Source organism: Perissodus microlepis, chromosome 16 (assembly GCF_051167445.1).
Source record: "Perissodus microlepis isolate ML-2025 ecotype Zambia chromosome 16, ASM5116744v1, whole genome shotgun sequence".
Classification (NCBI taxonomy): Eukaryota; Metazoa; Chordata; class Actinopteri; order Cichliformes; family Cichlidae; genus Perissodus; species Perissodus microlepis.
The window spans coordinates 6,547,039-6,566,066 of NC_140476.1; the positions used below are offsets into that span (position 1 = coordinate 6,547,039).

Here is a 19,028-nt window from a genome sequence, read left to right on the forward strand (position 1 = left end):
CGGAAGTTCGCGTCCTCGTTCTTAAGGCAAGAATTAACAGCCAGATCAGAAGGCTGGAGGTCGCTTGTGATTTTTGTCCTGCTTTCACCTGTCCGACAAAGAGGCACCCACCAAGGTAAGTCATGATTTCTGCGCAAAGAAACAACTTTAGTTCTATTGCGGACAGCCTTGTGCGCAGCTTATGGTCCACTTTTCCTCCAAAATGTGCGCGATCCTGATTTTTAAAAGTAAGTAATTGTCTGATAAAAGCTGTTAAAAAGGCAAATGTAAATAAATGAAAATCCTCGGTTCTTGAAGTTGCTGCGGTGTTGTTGCATTTCTTGGAAATCCCCTCCGATTATATTAAAGAGCGGGGTAAAACTTTCCAGTGAGCTCAGTTACATTATTTACCGATAGCTGGCGACATCAATACGCCACCACACGCGCTTTGCATTACATAAACACATAAAACTAGTCAGCTCATAATTACTCACACCTCACTTTGGTGCTGTGTTTATTCGAATTATTTTGAGATTTCCACGTTCTCTGTGTCCACAGACATTCCCTTTGGCTGATATATAAGATAAATATAACTGCATGGGAGTTTAAGTCAGCTTTTAAGGACTAAGAAAACTGTCAGTGTGATCACTTTTGAAACTGCACTTGTTATTCACTTGTTACAGCATGTGATCTGACGATTGGCGGTACACATTTTCAGTGCGCGTCAGTCATATTTGTATGATTATATATGGTTATAGTCATGGCTGCCCTCTTGGCCAGGCCACACGTAAAAACAGATTTTTAATCTATATAAAACTTTATCTTAAATTACTCTAGCGTAAGATATATTTCTGTTAATAAAATGGAGGAAAATAACGGTAAAGACTTCTATCACATCTGTGGACCAATCAGAGGCCCTGAACACGTAAAAAGAGGTTTGTGTCTTTGTGACTGCAGATGGCTCAGTGGCAGGCCCTTCTGAAGTTGGACTCTGCACTCCAGAGCCGGGTCTGCCAGCTGTACGAGAGAAGATTTCCCAAAGAGATTCGCCACTATCTGAGCACCTGGATCGAGAACCAGGACTGGTAAGACGGGGCTGGATGCAGGAGCAGGGAAAATAGTTATGGTCTAAGATTAAAGAGCTTTAACTTAATATAGTAAGTTGTACAGTATATGATGTAAGTAAGATTGTGAAATAGTAAATTGTTTTTCAGCACATGCAAACAGATGCAGTCCTGCAGTTAAATCTTCTGTTTCTCTGCATTAGGGATTCGGCAGCTGTGGACGAGCACAGAGCCAGAACCTGTTTCCAGGCTCTCCTGGTGTTTCTAGAAGAGCAGTGGTATCGTTCTGTTCAGGAGAACAATATTCTGCAGGGGCCAGATTTTTCCAGGATGAAGGACTACCTGCTGGTAGAACAGATATGATGCTCTGTGCAGAAAAAATTTAATTATTTGAAAATACACTTCCAGTAATGATTTGCGTGGTTCTTTCTGCTCCTTAGGGGCATTTCCAGGGTGAGCCGCTGAAATTGGCCCTAATTCTGTCTGAATGCCTGAAGGAGGAAAAGCAAATTCTGGCTTCGGTCTCTCAGCCTCAGGTCAGTTAAATGCTGTTCTAATGAAGAGCCTGGTTTCATTCCTAAGTCATATTTACACAGACAGGTCTGTTCCAAGGTCACTGCAGTTAACCAAAAGTAGATATGAAAAGATTTTAGTAGAATCATAACTTTGATGCACACTAACTGTAAACATGTGCCTGGGTTGCTTATAGAGAGAGTTACAATTAACGGCAGAAATACATTTTCCCGGACCAGTGAGTAGGTGGAACTGTAAAAATTGCTCATGCTAACAGAAAACTTAGCATTGTGAGTCATAGCAAAGCAAATATGGCAACACGTTAGAGCGAAACTGTGATCACAACCAGAGGAAAGGAAAAGTAAATATAAATTATAATTATAAATAAATATTTGATAATAATTGAAAACATGTGACAGAACCTTCTTGTTTTTGTCAGAGTTGCAACAATCCAGGCATGCAACAAAGCTGGAGAGAGTTGGACGACAAAGTCAATGAACTGAAGCGACAGACTTTGGTAAGATTACTGGGATTTTATTTTCAGCCTTCCAAGAAAGATAAATGTTTTCCTCTTGGTTTTTAAACCAATGCACTTTTACTCTAATGTAGGAGACCAAGAAGGAAATCAAGACACTGGAGGGTCTGAATGAAAAACTGGACTATATTCTGATGGCCTGGCAAAATAAAGGTACGATAGCACGACCACATGCTGTATATAAAAGATGGACATAGTCGCCATGCCATTACCTACTGGTTTTTGAAGTGTGGACGACATTAAAGCATTAATTTTAGCAGTGTGATTAGTAATAAAATCCTAGAAATTTCACTAATCAAAACTGAGGCCGTAACTCAACACAGCCCTTGCCCATCCTTAAAAAGGCACAAACACTGCAGTGACTCCAGTTAGCTGAGCGGAAGCCCAGCAGACATCTGACAGCTACCGATGCCTCTGTCACCTGTCAATCAAACTGGCCATGCCCCTCAAAGTAGGGAAGGAGGGAAGTATCTGCAAAGATTAAAACTGTTTTTTGTAGCAGGCTGAAAACAAGGTGATGTTGTGGTGTAAATTTGGGCATTTTAATATGGGAGTCTATGGGGACTCACTGTCAGAGTCAACCTCAAGTGGCCACTAGTTTAGTCCCATTTGTCAGCACAGGAGTTGCTTGGCAGGATTAAAACCTGGCAGCTCTGGTTTGTCACTCAGTTGTTTTTGACACAAGTGTCTTGTCTTCCTTTTCCAGTGGAGGAGCACACTGATATGGCCCAGTCCCAACATATTGTTGATCAGGAATGTCAGAAACATGCAGTCTTCATAACACAAGGAAAGGAGGTATGGTAAATAATAATAATAATAATAATATGGTAAATGTTTGATGAAATGTTGGCATTAGTGGTGTAAACTAGTCTAAATGGATAAACCACATTCATTTTGATATTTTGTGCAATTATTATGAAAGCTTCATAGAAAATGTTCATGTCATAGATTTCTTTCATGATTGTTTGCATAGAAACCTAGAAACAAACTGCTTGGGGCAGTTTAGTAGAAACATCTATTATCTGCTATTGGTCTGTCCTACTTCATGTTTCAAATTACATAATACATAATTACCTAATCCTAGCATGAAATGTAAAACTAGGTCGCAGTAACATTACAAAACCGTAATTGTAAATGTTTTTACAGCATAAATGTGACATCGCATTTACACTGTACTGTAACGTTACTGCTGCATTGTGACCACGGAGCAATGTTGTCACAGCGTCATGTTGATGTTGGAAGCTTGCCAAATCATGACTAAATGCAACATTGTTTTTCTGGGGAAATATTTTTGAGCAAAAACATAGGTGGAAATGCCTTGCACTGATTGGTTGAACAAACCAGCAACCTATAGGCAGTAGGACTAAGTCAACTTTGCGTAGCAGTCTTCCCCTTTCAGACGTTGCCATTGAAATGCAAATAAGTCATATAAGCTGATACAGCCAACAGCAACATAGATGACAGCTCTCAGAGTTATACTCATAGAACCTTGGGTTACGGTGGGTAACCTTTCCTTAACTGTTATTTTGCTGTGTTCAGATTTTATTGCGGGCTGTGAGAGATCATGTCTGCACTGGTCAGATGGTGAAACCTCTTCCCTCTCTTATGCGCACATATGAATCTTTTCTTTTTTTGTCTTGCAGATTGTGCTGCATCAGTTGGTTAACATTTTAAAGCAGACAGAAAAGGTCGTGGCGACTCTCACTGATGTGGAGCTGCCAGAGTGGAAGCGCAGGCAGCAGTTGGCCTGCATTGGAAGTCAAGCTGACACCAGTCTGGACCACCTGGACAAGTGGTTAGAGCTCATTTGTTCTGCTCACCTTTGCATGTCTAAGAGAATCTGTTTTTCCTCTGTGACTTTTTACACTCACCACTTGTGCCTGTTTTATTCTGTGTGCAGGTTTTCGACTGTCGCCGAAGTGCTGCTAGGAGTCTGCGAACAGCTGAAGAAACTTCAAGACCAGAACAGCAAATACAGCAGCACTGACCCTGCCTTCTGCCTCCCTACTTCAATCCCAGAAACTGAGAAATTTGGGCTGTCCTTGTTAATAAAACTAGTCACAAAGTGAGTCACTCTTTTTTTACATATATAGACACACACACTGATGCACCAACAGTATGAATAGTGACACGTTCTGTTGTGGTCTGGCATTGCAGCGCTCTGGTGGTGGAGAAACAGCCCGTCATGCAGAAATTTCCACCGCGTCCTCTGATACTGAAGACCGGGGTGCAGTTCAGTATCACAGTGAGGTAAGCATGCACTGACTTTATACACATGTATGTCTGAGAAACCCAAATGTCAGCTGGGACTTCATGTCACTCAGCGCTTCCATATAATGGGAATATGTAATCAGTTCCTTTTGTTTGTCTGTCTGTTTGTTAGCAGTTTAATGTTGGAGGGAAAACCAGGTCAAATCTGAAAATCAGTGAAAACTTTATATTGCCCACAATTTTCTGTGGCCTTTACACAGTTTAGGGTCAGGTCTGATCCCCAAAACGAAAACATTTCTTTATTAAACTGACGTTCATCTTATTTTGACTGCAGTTTTCTCTCTGAGGTCTCAGATGGACCTCATTAGGTATATTTTCCTTTTACCTGCTAATTATTCATACAGACAAACTGTTTCTTTTTTTTTTATAATTCAAGTATTTATTCGATTTTGCATTTTATAACAACAAATACAAAAATGCAGCAACCAAAAGCAAGAAGCAAACAAACAAAAAACAAAACACAAAACAAAACAAAACAAAACAAAACAAAAGCAGTGAGGTTGTAACATCTGTTGTATTAAGCTCAAATGTCCAAGTCAGGTAGACATGTAGGTGCAAAAATTGTCCCACTGTTCCACCGCAGCTTCCGTCACATGATGTAACTTTCCCAACATCTTTTCGCACGCAACAGACAAACGGTTTCTTAACAAGCTCAGGAGTTAGCAGCTAGGTTTTGAGATGAGGCATTTTGACTGAAAGCAGTTTATAGGCTTACTTACTTAGATCTTTTTACATGTTTACTGGGCCAAAATAACCAGTGCTAAACTAAAAAACATAAAGAAATGTCTTTTCTCTTTTCAGGTTCCTGGCAAACATCCCTGAATTCAAATGCATGCTGAGAGTCAAACCTGTATTTGACAAGTAAGGGAAAGAAAAGCTGGTCTGAAAGAGTGGCATAGAGTTCAGATGGAAATATTTATTTTTTGAACTTTTATTTTAAAAAAACCTTTTTAAATTTTGGTTTTCTCAAATCTTTTCTTGTCTTTTTTCTCCCCAGGGATGTTGTAGAAGCCAAGACAGTGAAAGGGTAGGTAGACTAAAATCTGAAACATACATTTATGAAAGTTTATATTTCTGTGATAAATGAGTACTGATGCTTTTTGTACTTGTCGCAGGTTCCGTCTCTTTGATTTCAACAGAGACGACTGTAAGGTGTTGGACGAGGACACAGATGGAGGCTTGATGGCAGAATTTGGGCACATGGTATGAAAATCCTCAAAGTTAACAAAGCTTTATGTTTAAATATTATACATTCATATGTTCTTTTATACAGTACAGCTTGTAGTTTCTTATAAAAAATTATATTTTTTCAGTCGCTCAAGGAAAGAAAATCAAGAAGCAAAAGCTCATCTGCGGTAAGAGAAGAAGTTTATTTTAAATTGTCTTTTTTCACATGAGCATTTATGAGCATTACTATACTGTACACGTTTCAGTAGTATGTAGTTATATAAATCTTGATGGAAAATCTTGAGGGCAAACAGGTAAATACAGGTGAGATGACGGATGGGAAGAAGGTAAACAAAGCATCAAACTCAAGTGTATTTTAAAGTTTTATTGATCCCACATACCTCTCAGGGCATGTTTTTGATTATGAATTGAGTGCTAGATACGTGAGCTGCTGCCTTACTCCCGTTACTTTCTTTCTTTTCCCTTAGAACCATCTGGTAGTCACTGAAGAGCTGCACATCATCAAGTTTGTGACAGAGTTTCAGTACGCAGGACAAAGGTGCAACATCGAGGTAAGCAGCATGAACTTCAGCTTTGATGGCGTTCTCTAGTCCTGATCTTTAAAAATGGTTGCTGTGGTGGAGGGTTTGTACTTTTATTGACTGGTTTCCTCCTCTGCTGTCGGTCCAGGCCAGCTCCCTGCCCGTGGTCGTCATCTCCAGCACGAATCAAGTCCCCAATGCCTGGGCCTCCATCATGTGGTGGAACATGGTGTCCACCAGTGAACCTTGGGTAAAATTTTGTCACAGCCAACAAACACTAGTAACATCTGTTAAGACAAGCCAGGAAACTTCATTGTGGTTCTGTGACTTTTCCCTGCAGGACCTGTTGCTGTTCCTGAATCCTCCTCCTCTCACTTGGGAGCAGCTGTCACAGGTGCTGAGCTGGCAGTTTTTGACCGTTGGCAAACGAGGGCTCGATGAAATGCAGCTCTTCATGCTAAGAGACAAAATTATGGGTAAGTAAATAAAATCTAAGCCAATTTTTTCAATTACTTTTTAAAAAGACATTTATATTTCATTTGCGTTGTTGATGGGAGTTAATTTTAGAGCTCATTTTAGTTATTAAGCTGTCTATATAAAGATATATCTTGCATATTGTGTGTAGTCTTAAGAGCCTGAAGTTTCTGTGTATTTTTTGTTTTTGAAAAACAATATCACTAAGGATCAAATTTAAAAAAAAAAAAATATTTACTTGCATGTTAAAAAATATATATTTTTATATAAAATCTGTACAAAAATAGTTTTTCTCATTTTGGAAATCATTATTATTTTTACTGAAATGATACAATTAGCATGCAAAGCAGATTGTTAGCATAGATTAGCATGGAAACTACATTGTTAGCTTGTAGCATGCAGTATAAAGCAGAGTACGTAGTTGGCTTAGCACAAAATACAAAGTAGCTTAGCCCTGATGTGCAAACATTTGAATGTGCACATGAAGAATAAAAAATATGTGCACAGGTAAAAACAAACAAACAAATAGTGCAATGATTACACATGTACTATACTATCTAATATTAAAATTTATAAATACTATAAAACACTTTATGGTAATGTTGTTTTTTTTTTTTTGTTTGTTTTTTAAATGTAACAGTTGGTGCTGCTGCAGATGATCCTGACGGTGTGGTGTTCTGGAGCAGCTTCTCCAAGGTGGGTCTTAAGATATGTTCCTGTAGTTTCCTTGAGTCTGACAGCGAGCACACAGGGGCTTGACTCTTTGTTTTCCTGTGAGGCAGAACGAAAATGCCTGGATCTGGATCGATGGCATCCTCGATTTAATCAAGAAACACTTGGTGGATCTTTGGCGTGACGGGTACGACTTCACACTGACATCCAAACTTAGTTTAGCAACATTTCTTAAAGTTGTAGTACAGTCATATAAGGAAAATGTGCTAATGTAGAAGGGTGTGGCGTTTCCTGTGTGCGACTTTCAGATCCATCATGGGGTTCGTGAGCAGGGAGAGGACACGCCTCCTGCTGCAGGAAAAACAGGCCGGTACTTTTCTGATCCGGTTCAGTGAGAGCAGCAAAGACGGCGCCGTCACCTTCAGCTGGGTCGACCACTCCAACGGTGGTATGTTTCTGAGTCTGTCTTCACTGAGCCCACTGAGGACAATTTAAATAACTCTGCTGGAAGAAATAGAATAGTTACAATTATGTATTCACTATAAAGTATATTTACCTTAAATTGTGTGTTTGCTGACTGCAGTGGTTTGTCCTGCTTTGTATTGAAATGTGTTTTCTCCCCTTGTAGAGCCTCATGTGCATGCGGTCCAGCCGTACACCAAGAAAGAGCTGTCGGTGTTACCTCTGCCAGACATCATTTACCGCTACAGTCTGGCATCCCAGCGAAGCAGAAATCCCCTGGTCTATCTTTACCCCGACATCCCCAAAGACACCGCCTTCGGACGCTACAAATCCCCTGGTATCACCTCTCACATCACTTCCTCCATGAAAATTACAACAAAATAAATAAATAAATAAAAATCCTGTAGAAAACAGTGAATATAAATTTTATCTTGTACTCTGTCATAAGATAAAGATAAACTCTGTCATAAAGTGTTTACCATTTCAAATAATGTTGAGATGATCCAGTTTACTTTCTGTGTAATGAACTCAATCCTGTCTGTCCACACAGAAACATCAGAACCTTCAGGGGATGGATATCACCGCAGAATACCTTCTTTTATATCAAAGTAAGTAACAGTAACAAAAATGCTTCTGCAGTGTGCCTGAATTTAATTTTAATTCATTATTATAATCTTTTTTTGTTTGTGTGTTTTTTGTACAGCGACCCTACGCCACCTCCTTCTCCACCCAATGAGACCCACATGATGGAAATGGACAATGAGCCGGAAACAAGTGTAGGTTTATTATTTATTTTTAGGTTTATTTTCCCGCAGCCCTTTTAAATAGACTTAATTTGTTGGGATTTTTTTTTTTTTTTTTTTTTAAGATCTGGTTCAAGAACAGCTTATTTACCATTTAGCTGTAGTCTGTTGAAAACATGAATACTAAAAGTGACGTACGACAGAAGTGAACAGGCTGCATTTAAAAAATGGATTTAAACTTTAAAGAGTGTTTTCGGTGCCGTGTTATCGTCCATTGGCATCAACATATTTCCTAGTTAGTGCCAGTTTACTCACTAAAACGGAAGCACAGAAGTTGGATCTTAATATGGAAAGACAACTTAAAACATAAAAAATTTGCACCAAATCAACAGAAGATCCCAACGATCACACAGTAATTTTCCCTCACCAACACTTTATCTGTACCACCAGTGATAATTTCAAAACTTACAGGTTGTCTTTAATGAGCCCGTTTTGTGCCGTGTTTAAACAGCCATTTCTTTTTTGAGAAAAAAATGTGTTTAAAGGAGACTCAGGCCACGTTCACACTGCAGGTCTTAATGCTCAATTCTGATTTTTTTGATCAAATCAGATTTTTTTTGTCTGGTTGTTCACACTAAAAATAAAATGTGACAGCAAACACGCTCTAGTGTGAATTGTTCACGGCCCTCAAAGCGGCCCACATGCGCAAAAGAAGACGTCACACACACAACGCGCTCTGTTTAGACCCAGACCAAACAGTACTGTTTGACTGATGGCCCTTAATATAAAGACTTGTTTTGGACTTTACGTTTCCCAATTTTGCTTTAAGTTATAAAGTTATTTTGTTATTTACATATGGCCTAATAATGATCCTTATTGCTGTTTTAGAGAGGAGCGGTGCTTCAAAGGATAGTTGCAGATTTCTGTCAGAATCTGCAGATTATACAGTACAAATAAAATGTTCACGTTTCTCCAATGTTGTTTTCCCAACAGTTTCACTGACATCTACACTGGATGGCCAGGAAGCGTTCGCGATGTTTTCTCCGGCGCTGATAATTGGTGTCTGTCTTGTGTCAGTGATGTAAGAGACAGATTTAATGCGACTAGTCATGTCACAAACTTCAAACAGCAGTTGTTTTCTAAAACAGATATGTATCGGATTCAGTACCACATACGAAAGTGACCCAGGTCGGATTTGAAAATATCGGATTTGTGCTGTTCAAACTGTCATACCATGATCGGATATGGGTCGCATAGGGTCAGAAAAGTCGGATTTGATGCGCTTTCGCCTGCAGTGTGAACGTAGCCTAAATGTTCTCTCTCTGTTGCGAGTAAATCACAACACATCGAATGCATAACATGCATCACCTTCTGAGTATCTCCAGGTTTAAACCCTAACCCTTTCCTGCTGCAGCTAACTTAAACTAAACCTTCTGTGTTTCACTGCAGGCCTGCTTAAGTGAACTCCTCTCTTTCATTGTCGACTCGCCTGCTCCAGTCGTGTCCTGGGGATCTCAGCTGGACATCTGCCCAACTTTAGCTTCGTTACAGACATCATCGCCTGAAAACCTCTTTGTCGATCAGTTTAGTTTCAGCTAAAATCTGCTGGATTGCTGATCACACGCTGCACTTTGCTGGAAAAGAAAAGCTGTACTGTAAAAATAGCAACAATCAATGTGTATGAGATTTTAATTCAAAGTTTGTATTCGCATTCTGTTTTTCTGACTGTGCTGTATATTTGCTTTATATTTAGTTTTAATAAAATAAGTGACTGGATGACTGTGCACCCCGACTGTTGCTCTGTGGCTGCTCTGGCATCACGACCCCCCCCTCTGACACTGAATTGAATAAGTGGTTAAGTCAACTGATGGATGGATGAATTCCAGGGCCGAGAAAACCCGCATGGCCTCATGGTCTTGTTTTGAAAACAAAATTTGCATCAGATGTTTGTCTAATCCTGACTGGCAAACTGAAGACACTGACAACTTGTCACTCACAAGTCATTAAATAATACACACTCTTTTAAGTTATTAACTGAGATTCTAAACTACAGATTAAGATTATAAACTCACCAGAATCCTGTTTACAGAGGTCACAAGTGAAGAATCAAATTCAACAAAAATAAATAAATCATATCAAAAATTATTTGAAAATATTTAATGCTCAGTGTATTTCAAGTAATTTTAAAGCACTCCAATATTTGGTTAATGTTTGGGTTAAAGGATGTATCCTGGTTCCTCACAGTTTTGCTGGAGACTAAGGTGATGACATCCAGTGTAAATATGTGGTTAGACACCCTGTTTTTGAGATTTTTTTTAGGGTTGAGTACAATAATCTTAGTGTTTCAGAATTCAGAGGTCATCTAAAAAAATGTTTTTAGTTTATTGAATTTGTGTCATCTAATGTCATAGATAAAGCTTGGTGTCATCTGCATAGCAACGAAAACGTATGCAGTGTCATGTAAAAAGCATTGTTCCCAGTACAGAGGCCTGTGTTACTCTGTCGCTTCCTCCTCTGTGTAAAGAAGACTCCCAGTATACATGCACAAATTGGAACTGGACGTTCGGGTATCACTGCTCTGTCCGAACACTTTGATAGCTGAATCAATGAAAATTCAGAATTTGGCGTCTCACTCAAAGACACTTCAGATTCAGACTGGAGGAGCCAGGAATCAAACTACAAACCTATAGATTAGTCGACAACCCACTCCACCTACTAATCCACACAGTGTGAAATACAATCATATAGAGGTTTCTATTCCAGCTTTTTATTTGCCATTTTTCCATGAAATACATGAACTCCAACTGACACCATGAAAACACTCACATGGACATTAAATTTAAGTATGTAGTTTTGATTATAATTATCGTACATGTTGTTCATGTTTATATATTTGCAAATTAAATTTCACGGGTTAAAAACAATGACTATATTCCACATGTGGAAAGAAAACATCTGAAAATAATGTCTGAGAATTACCGCACAAAGCCAGATCAGGTTGTCACTGTAAACATTGCCCTAAAATGTATGCCAATCAACATTATATTGATATTATAGTCCGCCCAAATTAAATACACAAATGTAACCATGCTGACAAAATAAACCACAAAATGCAACAAATCACACGATCTTCCGTCCGTCTCACACGCTGTGAAATGAATTTCCATCTTTAAAAAGTCTGAAATAAATGCAATAGAAGTTTTTCCACTGAAAAATACATTCTGGAGTACAATCTCTGAGAACCTGCTGGTGACCTCGCAAATGAGCACAGAGGCAGGAATGTAAATCAAGCACACCCGTAACTACACATCGCATAATTTCCACCATAATTTCCACACAGCTCACAACACATGTACAGTGAGAGTAAAACTAACAAAATACTAAACTAGTACAAGCTACATCCTAGAAATGTGGTTTACAGTACTGTGAGATTACAGGAGTAATACCGTAAACACTTTAAATATGAGTTTAAGCCGCTCACCGTTCACATTTCGATAGACGTGAACAAGCAACCATTTACGGCCAAAAATCAAATCACAGCAGAGCAGCTAAATAATTCAACAGAAGCCTGAGCGTTGGTCTACAAAGTTTTTCCTCCTCCGGTCCTCCGTAGGAACCTGCAGCAGGTCTCACAGAAGGCTGTCCAGGCTCTTCTCAGGGCTAGTCTTGTGCTCATCATCGGAGGGCGGGCTGTATTTCTCGTGGTACTGCTGCAGCATGGTGACCACGTCGTGGTGGCCGAAATGCACCGCCTCATCCATCGGCGTGTTCCCCCATCTGTGCAAAAACAAATTAAGAGGGTAAAGAATACACTTTATGTTTGATAAAAAAATAGAGATGTAACCCTGCGGGTGGGACCGAAAACACCCAGAATTAAAAGAAACTATTGAAGGAAATTAATAACCAAGATTAATATTCATCCATCCATCCATTTTCTTCTGCTTATCCATTTCAGGGACACAGGGGGGCTGGAGCCTCTCCCAGCTGTCACAGGACAAAAGATTAGGACTAAAATTAATAGTAGATAAATTAATAATAAATAACAAATATGTGTAGGCATTTATTAGATATTGCATGAGTTCACCTTCACAACAATTTCTCAATTTATTTATTTTAGAAGGAGTTTGCCTAGCCTAGCAAAAAAGACACGCACACAAAAAAAACTACAATATGTTGCAAAATAGGGGAAAAAATGTACAAATACTATTTGGCTTCAATTTAATAATTTATTTATAGAATTCTAGCCTCTATATTTTAAAACTTTCTGATTCAGATTTACAATTTATTATTTAATGAAGCAACACATTTCTTTGTGGCCAACCCAGTGGCACACTGCCTCATTTACATAATGGGAGAGAAATTATTACACAAATAAATACACAAACTGATGGTAAACTGGTGAATAAATAATTTAGCATACAAAAATAGATTATTATTATTTAAAATGTTTCATTTATTTATATTATTTATGATTTTGGCACGTTTGGTTCTCCACAGCTATCAGAATCTGAGCTTGGAGGATGAATTTTATTTATTTTTTAACCACACTGAGACTTTTCTCAAAGGCTGGAAATTCTGCTTCAAAGCTCATTATTATAATCAGTATAAATACAGGTAGTAAAGACTCACCTGTCTCTGGGTACTGGATTCACCTTGCAAGCCTCCAGCAGAAAGCGAACCACCTCTATGTGTCCTAGGGCAGATGTTACAAATTACTTTTACCTTGTTATACTGTGAAAAGGGTGCATGCTTGATTTTAATTGGCTCTCCTGATGCATAACTCCTCTTAAAGACTGTATTTTTCTGCAGCGTCTGTATCTTATGGCTACTTCTTACCTTGAAACTTTGCTGTTTCCATATATGTAATTTATATATAAATCATGGAAACAGCTCCAGACCACAGGATCAGACTTTAAAGAGTATTTGAGGGCGAGCTGTGTCTATTTACTGACTGACCTCAGGCTGAACGTTACCTTCAGCTGCTGCAACGTGCAGGGCCGTCCTCGAGTCGTAGTCCCTCTGCTCCATGTCCATGGACGACAGCGCGAACCTGCACACACAAAGGATCAGTAAACAACTCTGTATGCACCTCTAACTGCTGCACAGTTCAGAGTCTCAGGCTGGAGGTTAAAGAACATCCTGGTGTTACAGCCTGAAACATCTTTTCCTAGGAAATTACCTTCAGAAAGCAGCAATAATACATTTTATATGGAGGGCTGATCTGGGATACACGATTTCCTTCTGTTTTATGACTTCCTGTCCAGTTTTGGAGCAGTTTTTTGTTTCTTCCATAAGTTTCAAATAACCAAGCAGGGCTAGAGCCACAAACTGCAGTTCCTCTAGTGGCCACCAGAGGCTCCAGCACTGAGTCAGCCCCCACAGACTCCAATGTTAAAATGTGCAACTTTACTGCAGAAATAAACATGTTTACAGCCTGATACAAAACACCTTCATATCAAGTTTACAGGAGGGGAAATATTTTAATAGCTTATAATGTTTTTTTAAGGGTTAAATTGAGGGGCGTGGTCACGCTGACATTCATCATTTTTAGATCCTTTGATTCCCCAAAGCAAACAAAAGCTGAAGCATCACGGAGGTTTACAGAAAGTTTTACAGCTACATTAAAATGATAAGTGAGGCTTAATCTCCATGGTGAAATCTTAGTCGCCCTCACAGTGCTTCTTTCCCCAGTTAGACACCTCTAACCAGCATAAAATTACTCAACAGGTAAAAGTGAATTCATTGTTGAAATCACGTTAAATTTACTTTGTAACAGCCTGAAAACACGACTTTCCAAACAAAAGTCTAACAACCAGACTGAGGCCATAAAACGACATCCATGTTTGTTTGCAGACTCTTGTAGATTCAAAAATGATGAAAAATATTTTAAGTCCTTAACTCAAAATTGATCGTTAACAGGTGAAGAAGGCTGCAAACATGGATGCAGAGCCACACTTTAAACTATTTTTAAAAATAGTGCAAACGTTTCATGAGACTTTCATGAGGTCAGATGTAAAAACTCCACAGGGACACCTGTAAGTTCATATTTCTGCCACTTGAGGTCACCAAGGTGCTTCTTCGTGCAGCCAGAGGAGTTTTTCTTTCATGTAGATCAGCGGTCCCCAACCCCCGGGCCGGTACCGGTCCGTGAGTCGTTTGGTACCGGGCCGCGAGAGTTGAGGCTCAGGTGTGAAATGTATGGGTTTCAGGGTTTTTATCGGTTTTCAGCGTTATTTTGTTATCGTTTTGATTGTTAACTCGGTTTTCCTGGGTCTTTTCAGGTGTGTTATGAATAAATCTTCTTTTTTTCGGTACCGGTACTAGTTTTATTTTGTTGTATTTGTTGTATTTATCCGCGACACGTTAAAGGCCGGTCCGTGAAAATATTGTCGGGCATAAACCGGTCCGTGGCGCAAAAAAGGTTGGAGACCGCTGATGTAGATGTTATTAAAAAGCTCCACTGGGGGGCGAGACGTGACTAAATCTGAACTGATCTCTTATTAAAAGCTGTGTGAGCTGCTCACCTCCTCAGGGCTGATACGTCCCCAGTGTAGGCGGAAAACAGCAGGTTGATGACAGACTTGACCTGTGGACGGAAACAGGACGTTTTCAGGGTCACACCATTAAACCAAAACACACAGGCAGCTGCATAAGAGCTGAAAGACTCACGAAGGAATTACTCCACACACATCTAATCTAACGCCACACATTTCAAGCAGCACTGAAAAGAAGTCAATCACACATTTATTTTTTATGATTATTTTGGAAGAAATTAGTCATTTAATCACCACAATGCTATAATTCAACAGCACTAAATATTTCAATCACAGATCCACGGTTTGGTCATAACTTACCACCAAACAGGAATGAATCATTTCCTATGAGCAAAACTTCAAAGTAAAACATGTGAAGAAAATAAGAATACAAACATGGAGAGGGCTCTACAGAAAAAAATCAAATCAAATCATTAACATTCAGTTTTTAGTATTTCACATTGTCAGAGCTACAGTCTGTGAATTAATGTTGTTAATCCTTTATCAGAAGGGTTGCTGGGAGAGTTTCTCCTGAACAGGATTATTTATGTGAGGAGAGAGCTGAAGAAACGTAAAGTTTTGGTCCAAATAAAAAATTTACACTATCGAAAAAAAGAGACAGGGACTCAGAAAACCTGCAGATATTCATCAAAACAGCCTAAAATGGACATTTTTAAGAGTTTGACCATCTCTGTATTTTGTTATTCCGATCTTTTCGCTCCACAGTATCATGTTTTGTTTTCAGATAATCTTCTATTTTAAGATGTACTCATTTGTACCAGAGTCGTTGCAGTGTTTATAGTTTTCTTTTAGACTTTTAGTTTTTCTTTCACTTTAGCTTCAGTTTATTCCAGAGTGGATTTTCTTGTTTTTAATTAGTGTTTTTCTTTTTTACTGCAGGCAGCGCTTCACTCATTCATTCACTCGTGAGGCCTGGTTTAAAAAAATGTTTATGCTAATGGTTACAACCATCTTTTCAATACAATTTGTGTTTGAGATTCAAAAAATAATCAGTCTCGCACAAAGCGTGTAAGTGTCCAGTATCATGATGTTTCTCTACAGGGTAAACTAGTTTCACATCTAGTGTTAGTTCTTTAGTTTTAGTTAAGTAAATTAACCTTGGTTTGTACAAATTGGCCTTTGAGTGAAATCTTCTGATTGTGTTGTCCTAACCTCGTCCTCGTTTGGTAGTCCAATGAAAACATGCAAACTGCGTCAGAGAGGCTAAAATAAACATGAGCACATACAGTTTTATGATTTGTGGCAAAAATGTGCATGAGTAAATATTTTTTTGGTACTTTGAACTCGACATCATTGAATTAGGTAATATTAACTAATATTAGGCTTGGAATGTGACAGGAGCATTTACCTCTCAGAGTAGCTTTGTATGATTCACAGTCCATAATAATCCTTCTTTATTTTATCTTAGGCCTTTTTTTTTTTTTTTAAACCCAAAGTTCTTTCGTGCAAAACAACATAAATGAAAGTAAAACTAAATCAGCTGGATGAACAAATTTTTATCTTATGTTTAAAAAAGCAAACAAAGCTTCAACATTAACTTAAAGTGGGGCAATTAACCAAGATGGCTACTGAGGTGCAAGTACGTAAAGGAAGAATATTCTTTAAAGGACATGCACAAAGGAAACAGCTGGCAAGGGGCGCAGTGATTGAAGGAGATGGAAAGATACCAATAAGTTGGAGAGGGGGTTACTTAGGCAACCAGAACCTGGAAGTCTGCAAGTTACCAAAGTGATGCGTGACAGGTTGCGTGGTTTACAGGTCGCCACAAAATGAGCGCTTAAGATTTACCCCATACTCGTGACGCCTAGTTTAAAAAAGTGATTAAGCTGATGGTGATGCCCATCTTTTGTATACAGTCTGTGTTTGAGATGCAAAGAATAATCAGGCGACAGGGTCTCACATACATGACCTTTAATCAAAAATCAAAGCCACATGTGCGAAAGTCGTTAACTCTCTAATGTCTCTCTAAAAGGTAAACGAGGCACCTAAAAACCCAGACCAGGTGCACAAAAAACACCTGCCGACGAGGCGTAAATGTATTTGCATGTCTTCTTGTACGTTAGAATGCAGCAAAACTGGAGTACTGATGAATGCAGTAACAGATGGCTGCTTGTCACCTTCAGGAAGTTTAATGCAACATCAACACGTCCTCCAAACATTCACCTCTCCAAAGGTACAGTATGGCCTCATTCTGTGATCTGTTTGTTTTGCTGGTGGCAGCGAGCCAAAAGTCACACGCCTATGTGGTGTGACATGAAGAAAAATGAGGAATGATGGTCCTTCAAAAACACCTGAGAACTATTTTTCTCCTTGCTGTCATGTGACACGTCACTGCGCACTCACATGGACGATCTTCTCAAAGGTCAGCGTTTAGCTTCTCTGTGCTCTGAAGGAGCTGCTGGCTGTGACTTCTTTCCACATCAATCGATGGATGTGACTGTGTGTGCTGTAATTAGTTAGTACGGAGCCCCGCAAGTTTAGCTCAGCTTACCATAAAAACTGGACTGGTGTGTGTGACGATTATAAAAAGGAAACTAAAGCTTATTTCACTCATTTATTTATTCACTTATTTATTATATTTGATAAATCAATTATATACTTAACACACCTGAACGCTCCACTCACACCTGATGAGCAGTTAATGAAGTGCATTAACTAGCAGCACCTGGGTGATAATTTCAGTGGAAGCAGTGAGGGGTTTTTTTCCCCCCTCATTGTTTCTGGATTTTGGTTCAGTTTTTCTTAAATAAATAAAGACACAGACAGGCCAGCAATTCATTGATCCTGTCATGTGTCGCTGTTCGTCTATGGTTATATTTACATAACCTAAGAATTCACCACATTATTCTAGTTATGTCCTGATTCATAAACCTTAGAAAGAGGCACAACTGCATGAATCTTCAAGTTAAGGGTGTTTTCTGTTAAAGAACCGCTGCGAGCTCAGAGGGTGAGACGATTTAAAACAGATGCTTTATTTCATTTCATACAAGAAACAACAAGGCAACAAAAATAATATCGACACCATTTTTACTGTCACGTCTGCACGTCCAGAACAAAGAGGCAGCTCATGGAGACTTCACAAACAGAAACATAAAAGTCTGACAGCTGTGAGCTGGGAACTGTTTGGTTTCACATTTTCAAGTCAGGAAGCAGCTCATTTTATCTTTTGCTTGTCTTTCTATAAAAATCTAACCTCACAGTTCCGAGGTCACCAAACTTTGATGGTAGTGATCACTTTTAAATCTTTTATTAATTTACAAAGGGATAACACATGTTCAAGACACAAATTAACAAAAGAGAGACAGTGAAAAGGATTCAAACAAGGATGAAAATTCATGGAAATTGACAAAAAAAATCATGCAGACAACAGAAAACAAACTCATACATGACATGAAGGTCTGTGCAAAGATGAGTCCTTTTGTTAAATTTGCACCATTAGAATTTAATCATCTTTGATTTTCTAATACTCGGGTTTGGATCGAGCCGTTCCTCATTTTATCTACTTTCATGGTGCAAACCGAACAAAGCTTTACACAGACTCATAATACAGATCTGATGATTTCCACTGACGCTGCATTCAAAAGCCCCGCTGTCACGATTCTGATTGGAATAATCAGGTTTGTTTTGTTGTTTTTTTGAAGAATAACACCAGTGTTGGGTAAGTTACTTTAAAAAAGTAATTAATTAATAATTACTTAATCAATATTGTATTTAAAATACTTATCTAATTACTGTGTCTGAAAAGTAACTTAATTACTCAGTAAGTAATTTAACTAAATACTTCTTAGTCTTCTTTTAAAGACGGAGACTACAGTACGCAGCGGTAGCATCTCTTCCACAATGTAGCCTGCAATTATTTTTTTAAGCTCACCTTCAGACGCTTTCTGTTCTGCTGAAGTAAAATGAGGTTTTGCTTGCTTAGCAGGAGTTGCCGCGGTGTTATCCATGGATGATGAACAAGGATCACTCAGAAGTGTTCGTCTATGCTCTTGTGTCAGGTGCTTCAGTAGACTACTCGTGCTATTAACAGCGGCCGAGAGTTTTTACATATT

The 19,028-nt window shown here is 38.8% G+C and overlaps 2 protein-coding genes across 2 annotated transcripts in view; one reads left to right on the forward strand and one right to left on the reverse strand.

The window, feature by feature from the left end:
* LOC146370297 (signal transducer and activator of transcription 1-like) lies at positions 1-10,198 on the forward strand. The gene is made up of 24 exons (XM_084907779.1): positions 1-115; positions 937-1,064; positions 1,247-1,391; positions 1,484-1,579; positions 1,996-2,073; positions 2,166-2,244; positions 2,798-2,886; positions 3,735-3,886; positions 3,992-4,156; positions 4,249-4,341; positions 5,164-5,223; positions 5,360-5,389; positions 5,478-5,565; positions 5,676-5,717; positions 6,018-6,101; positions 6,220-6,321; positions 6,412-6,547; positions 7,186-7,241; positions 7,328-7,404; positions 7,526-7,665; positions 7,846-8,016; positions 8,230-8,287; positions 8,383-8,455; positions 9,872-10,198. The coding sequence occupies exons 2-24, from the start codon at positions 937-939 to the stop codon at positions 10,019-10,021; spliced, it is 2,292 nt and encodes a 763-aa protein (XP_084763905.1). The 5' UTR covers positions 1-115; the 3' UTR covers positions 10,022-10,198.
* Positions 10,199-11,167: 969 nt separating this feature from the next.
* Positions 11,168-19,028, reverse strand: part of glsb (glutaminase b) — a 37,060-nt gene continuing 29,199 nt past the window's right edge. Inside the window, exons 15-18 of the mRNA XM_084907782.1 lie at positions 14,947-15,008; positions 13,396-13,472; positions 13,052-13,115; positions 11,168-12,199 (exon numbers count right to left, since the gene is read on the reverse strand). Of these exons, the coding sequence (XP_084763908.1) occupies positions 12,052-12,199; positions 13,052-13,115; positions 13,396-13,472; positions 14,947-15,008 (351 nt within the window). The 3' untranslated portion in view covers positions 11,168-12,051. The remainder of the gene's footprint in view (positions 12,200-13,051; positions 13,116-13,395; positions 13,473-14,946; positions 15,009-19,028) is intronic.

What these genes read in the sequence shown, in the direction of transcription:
- LOC146370297 (XM_084907779.1), top strand. Translation starts at nt 937, where the DNA reads ATGGCTCAGTGGCAGGCCCTTCTGAAGTTGGACTCTGCACTCCAGAGC. An exon ending in CTTCGGTCTCTCAGCCTCAG is followed by an intron (nt 1,580 to 1,995) that starts GTCAGTTAAATG and finishes TGTTTTTGTCAG; the next exon opens with AGTTGCAACAATCCAGGCAT. An exon ending in GTGGATCTTTGGCGTGACGG is followed by an intron (nt 7,405 to 7,525) that starts GTACGACTTCAC and finishes TGCGACTTTCAG; the next exon opens with ATCCATCATGGGGTTCGTGA.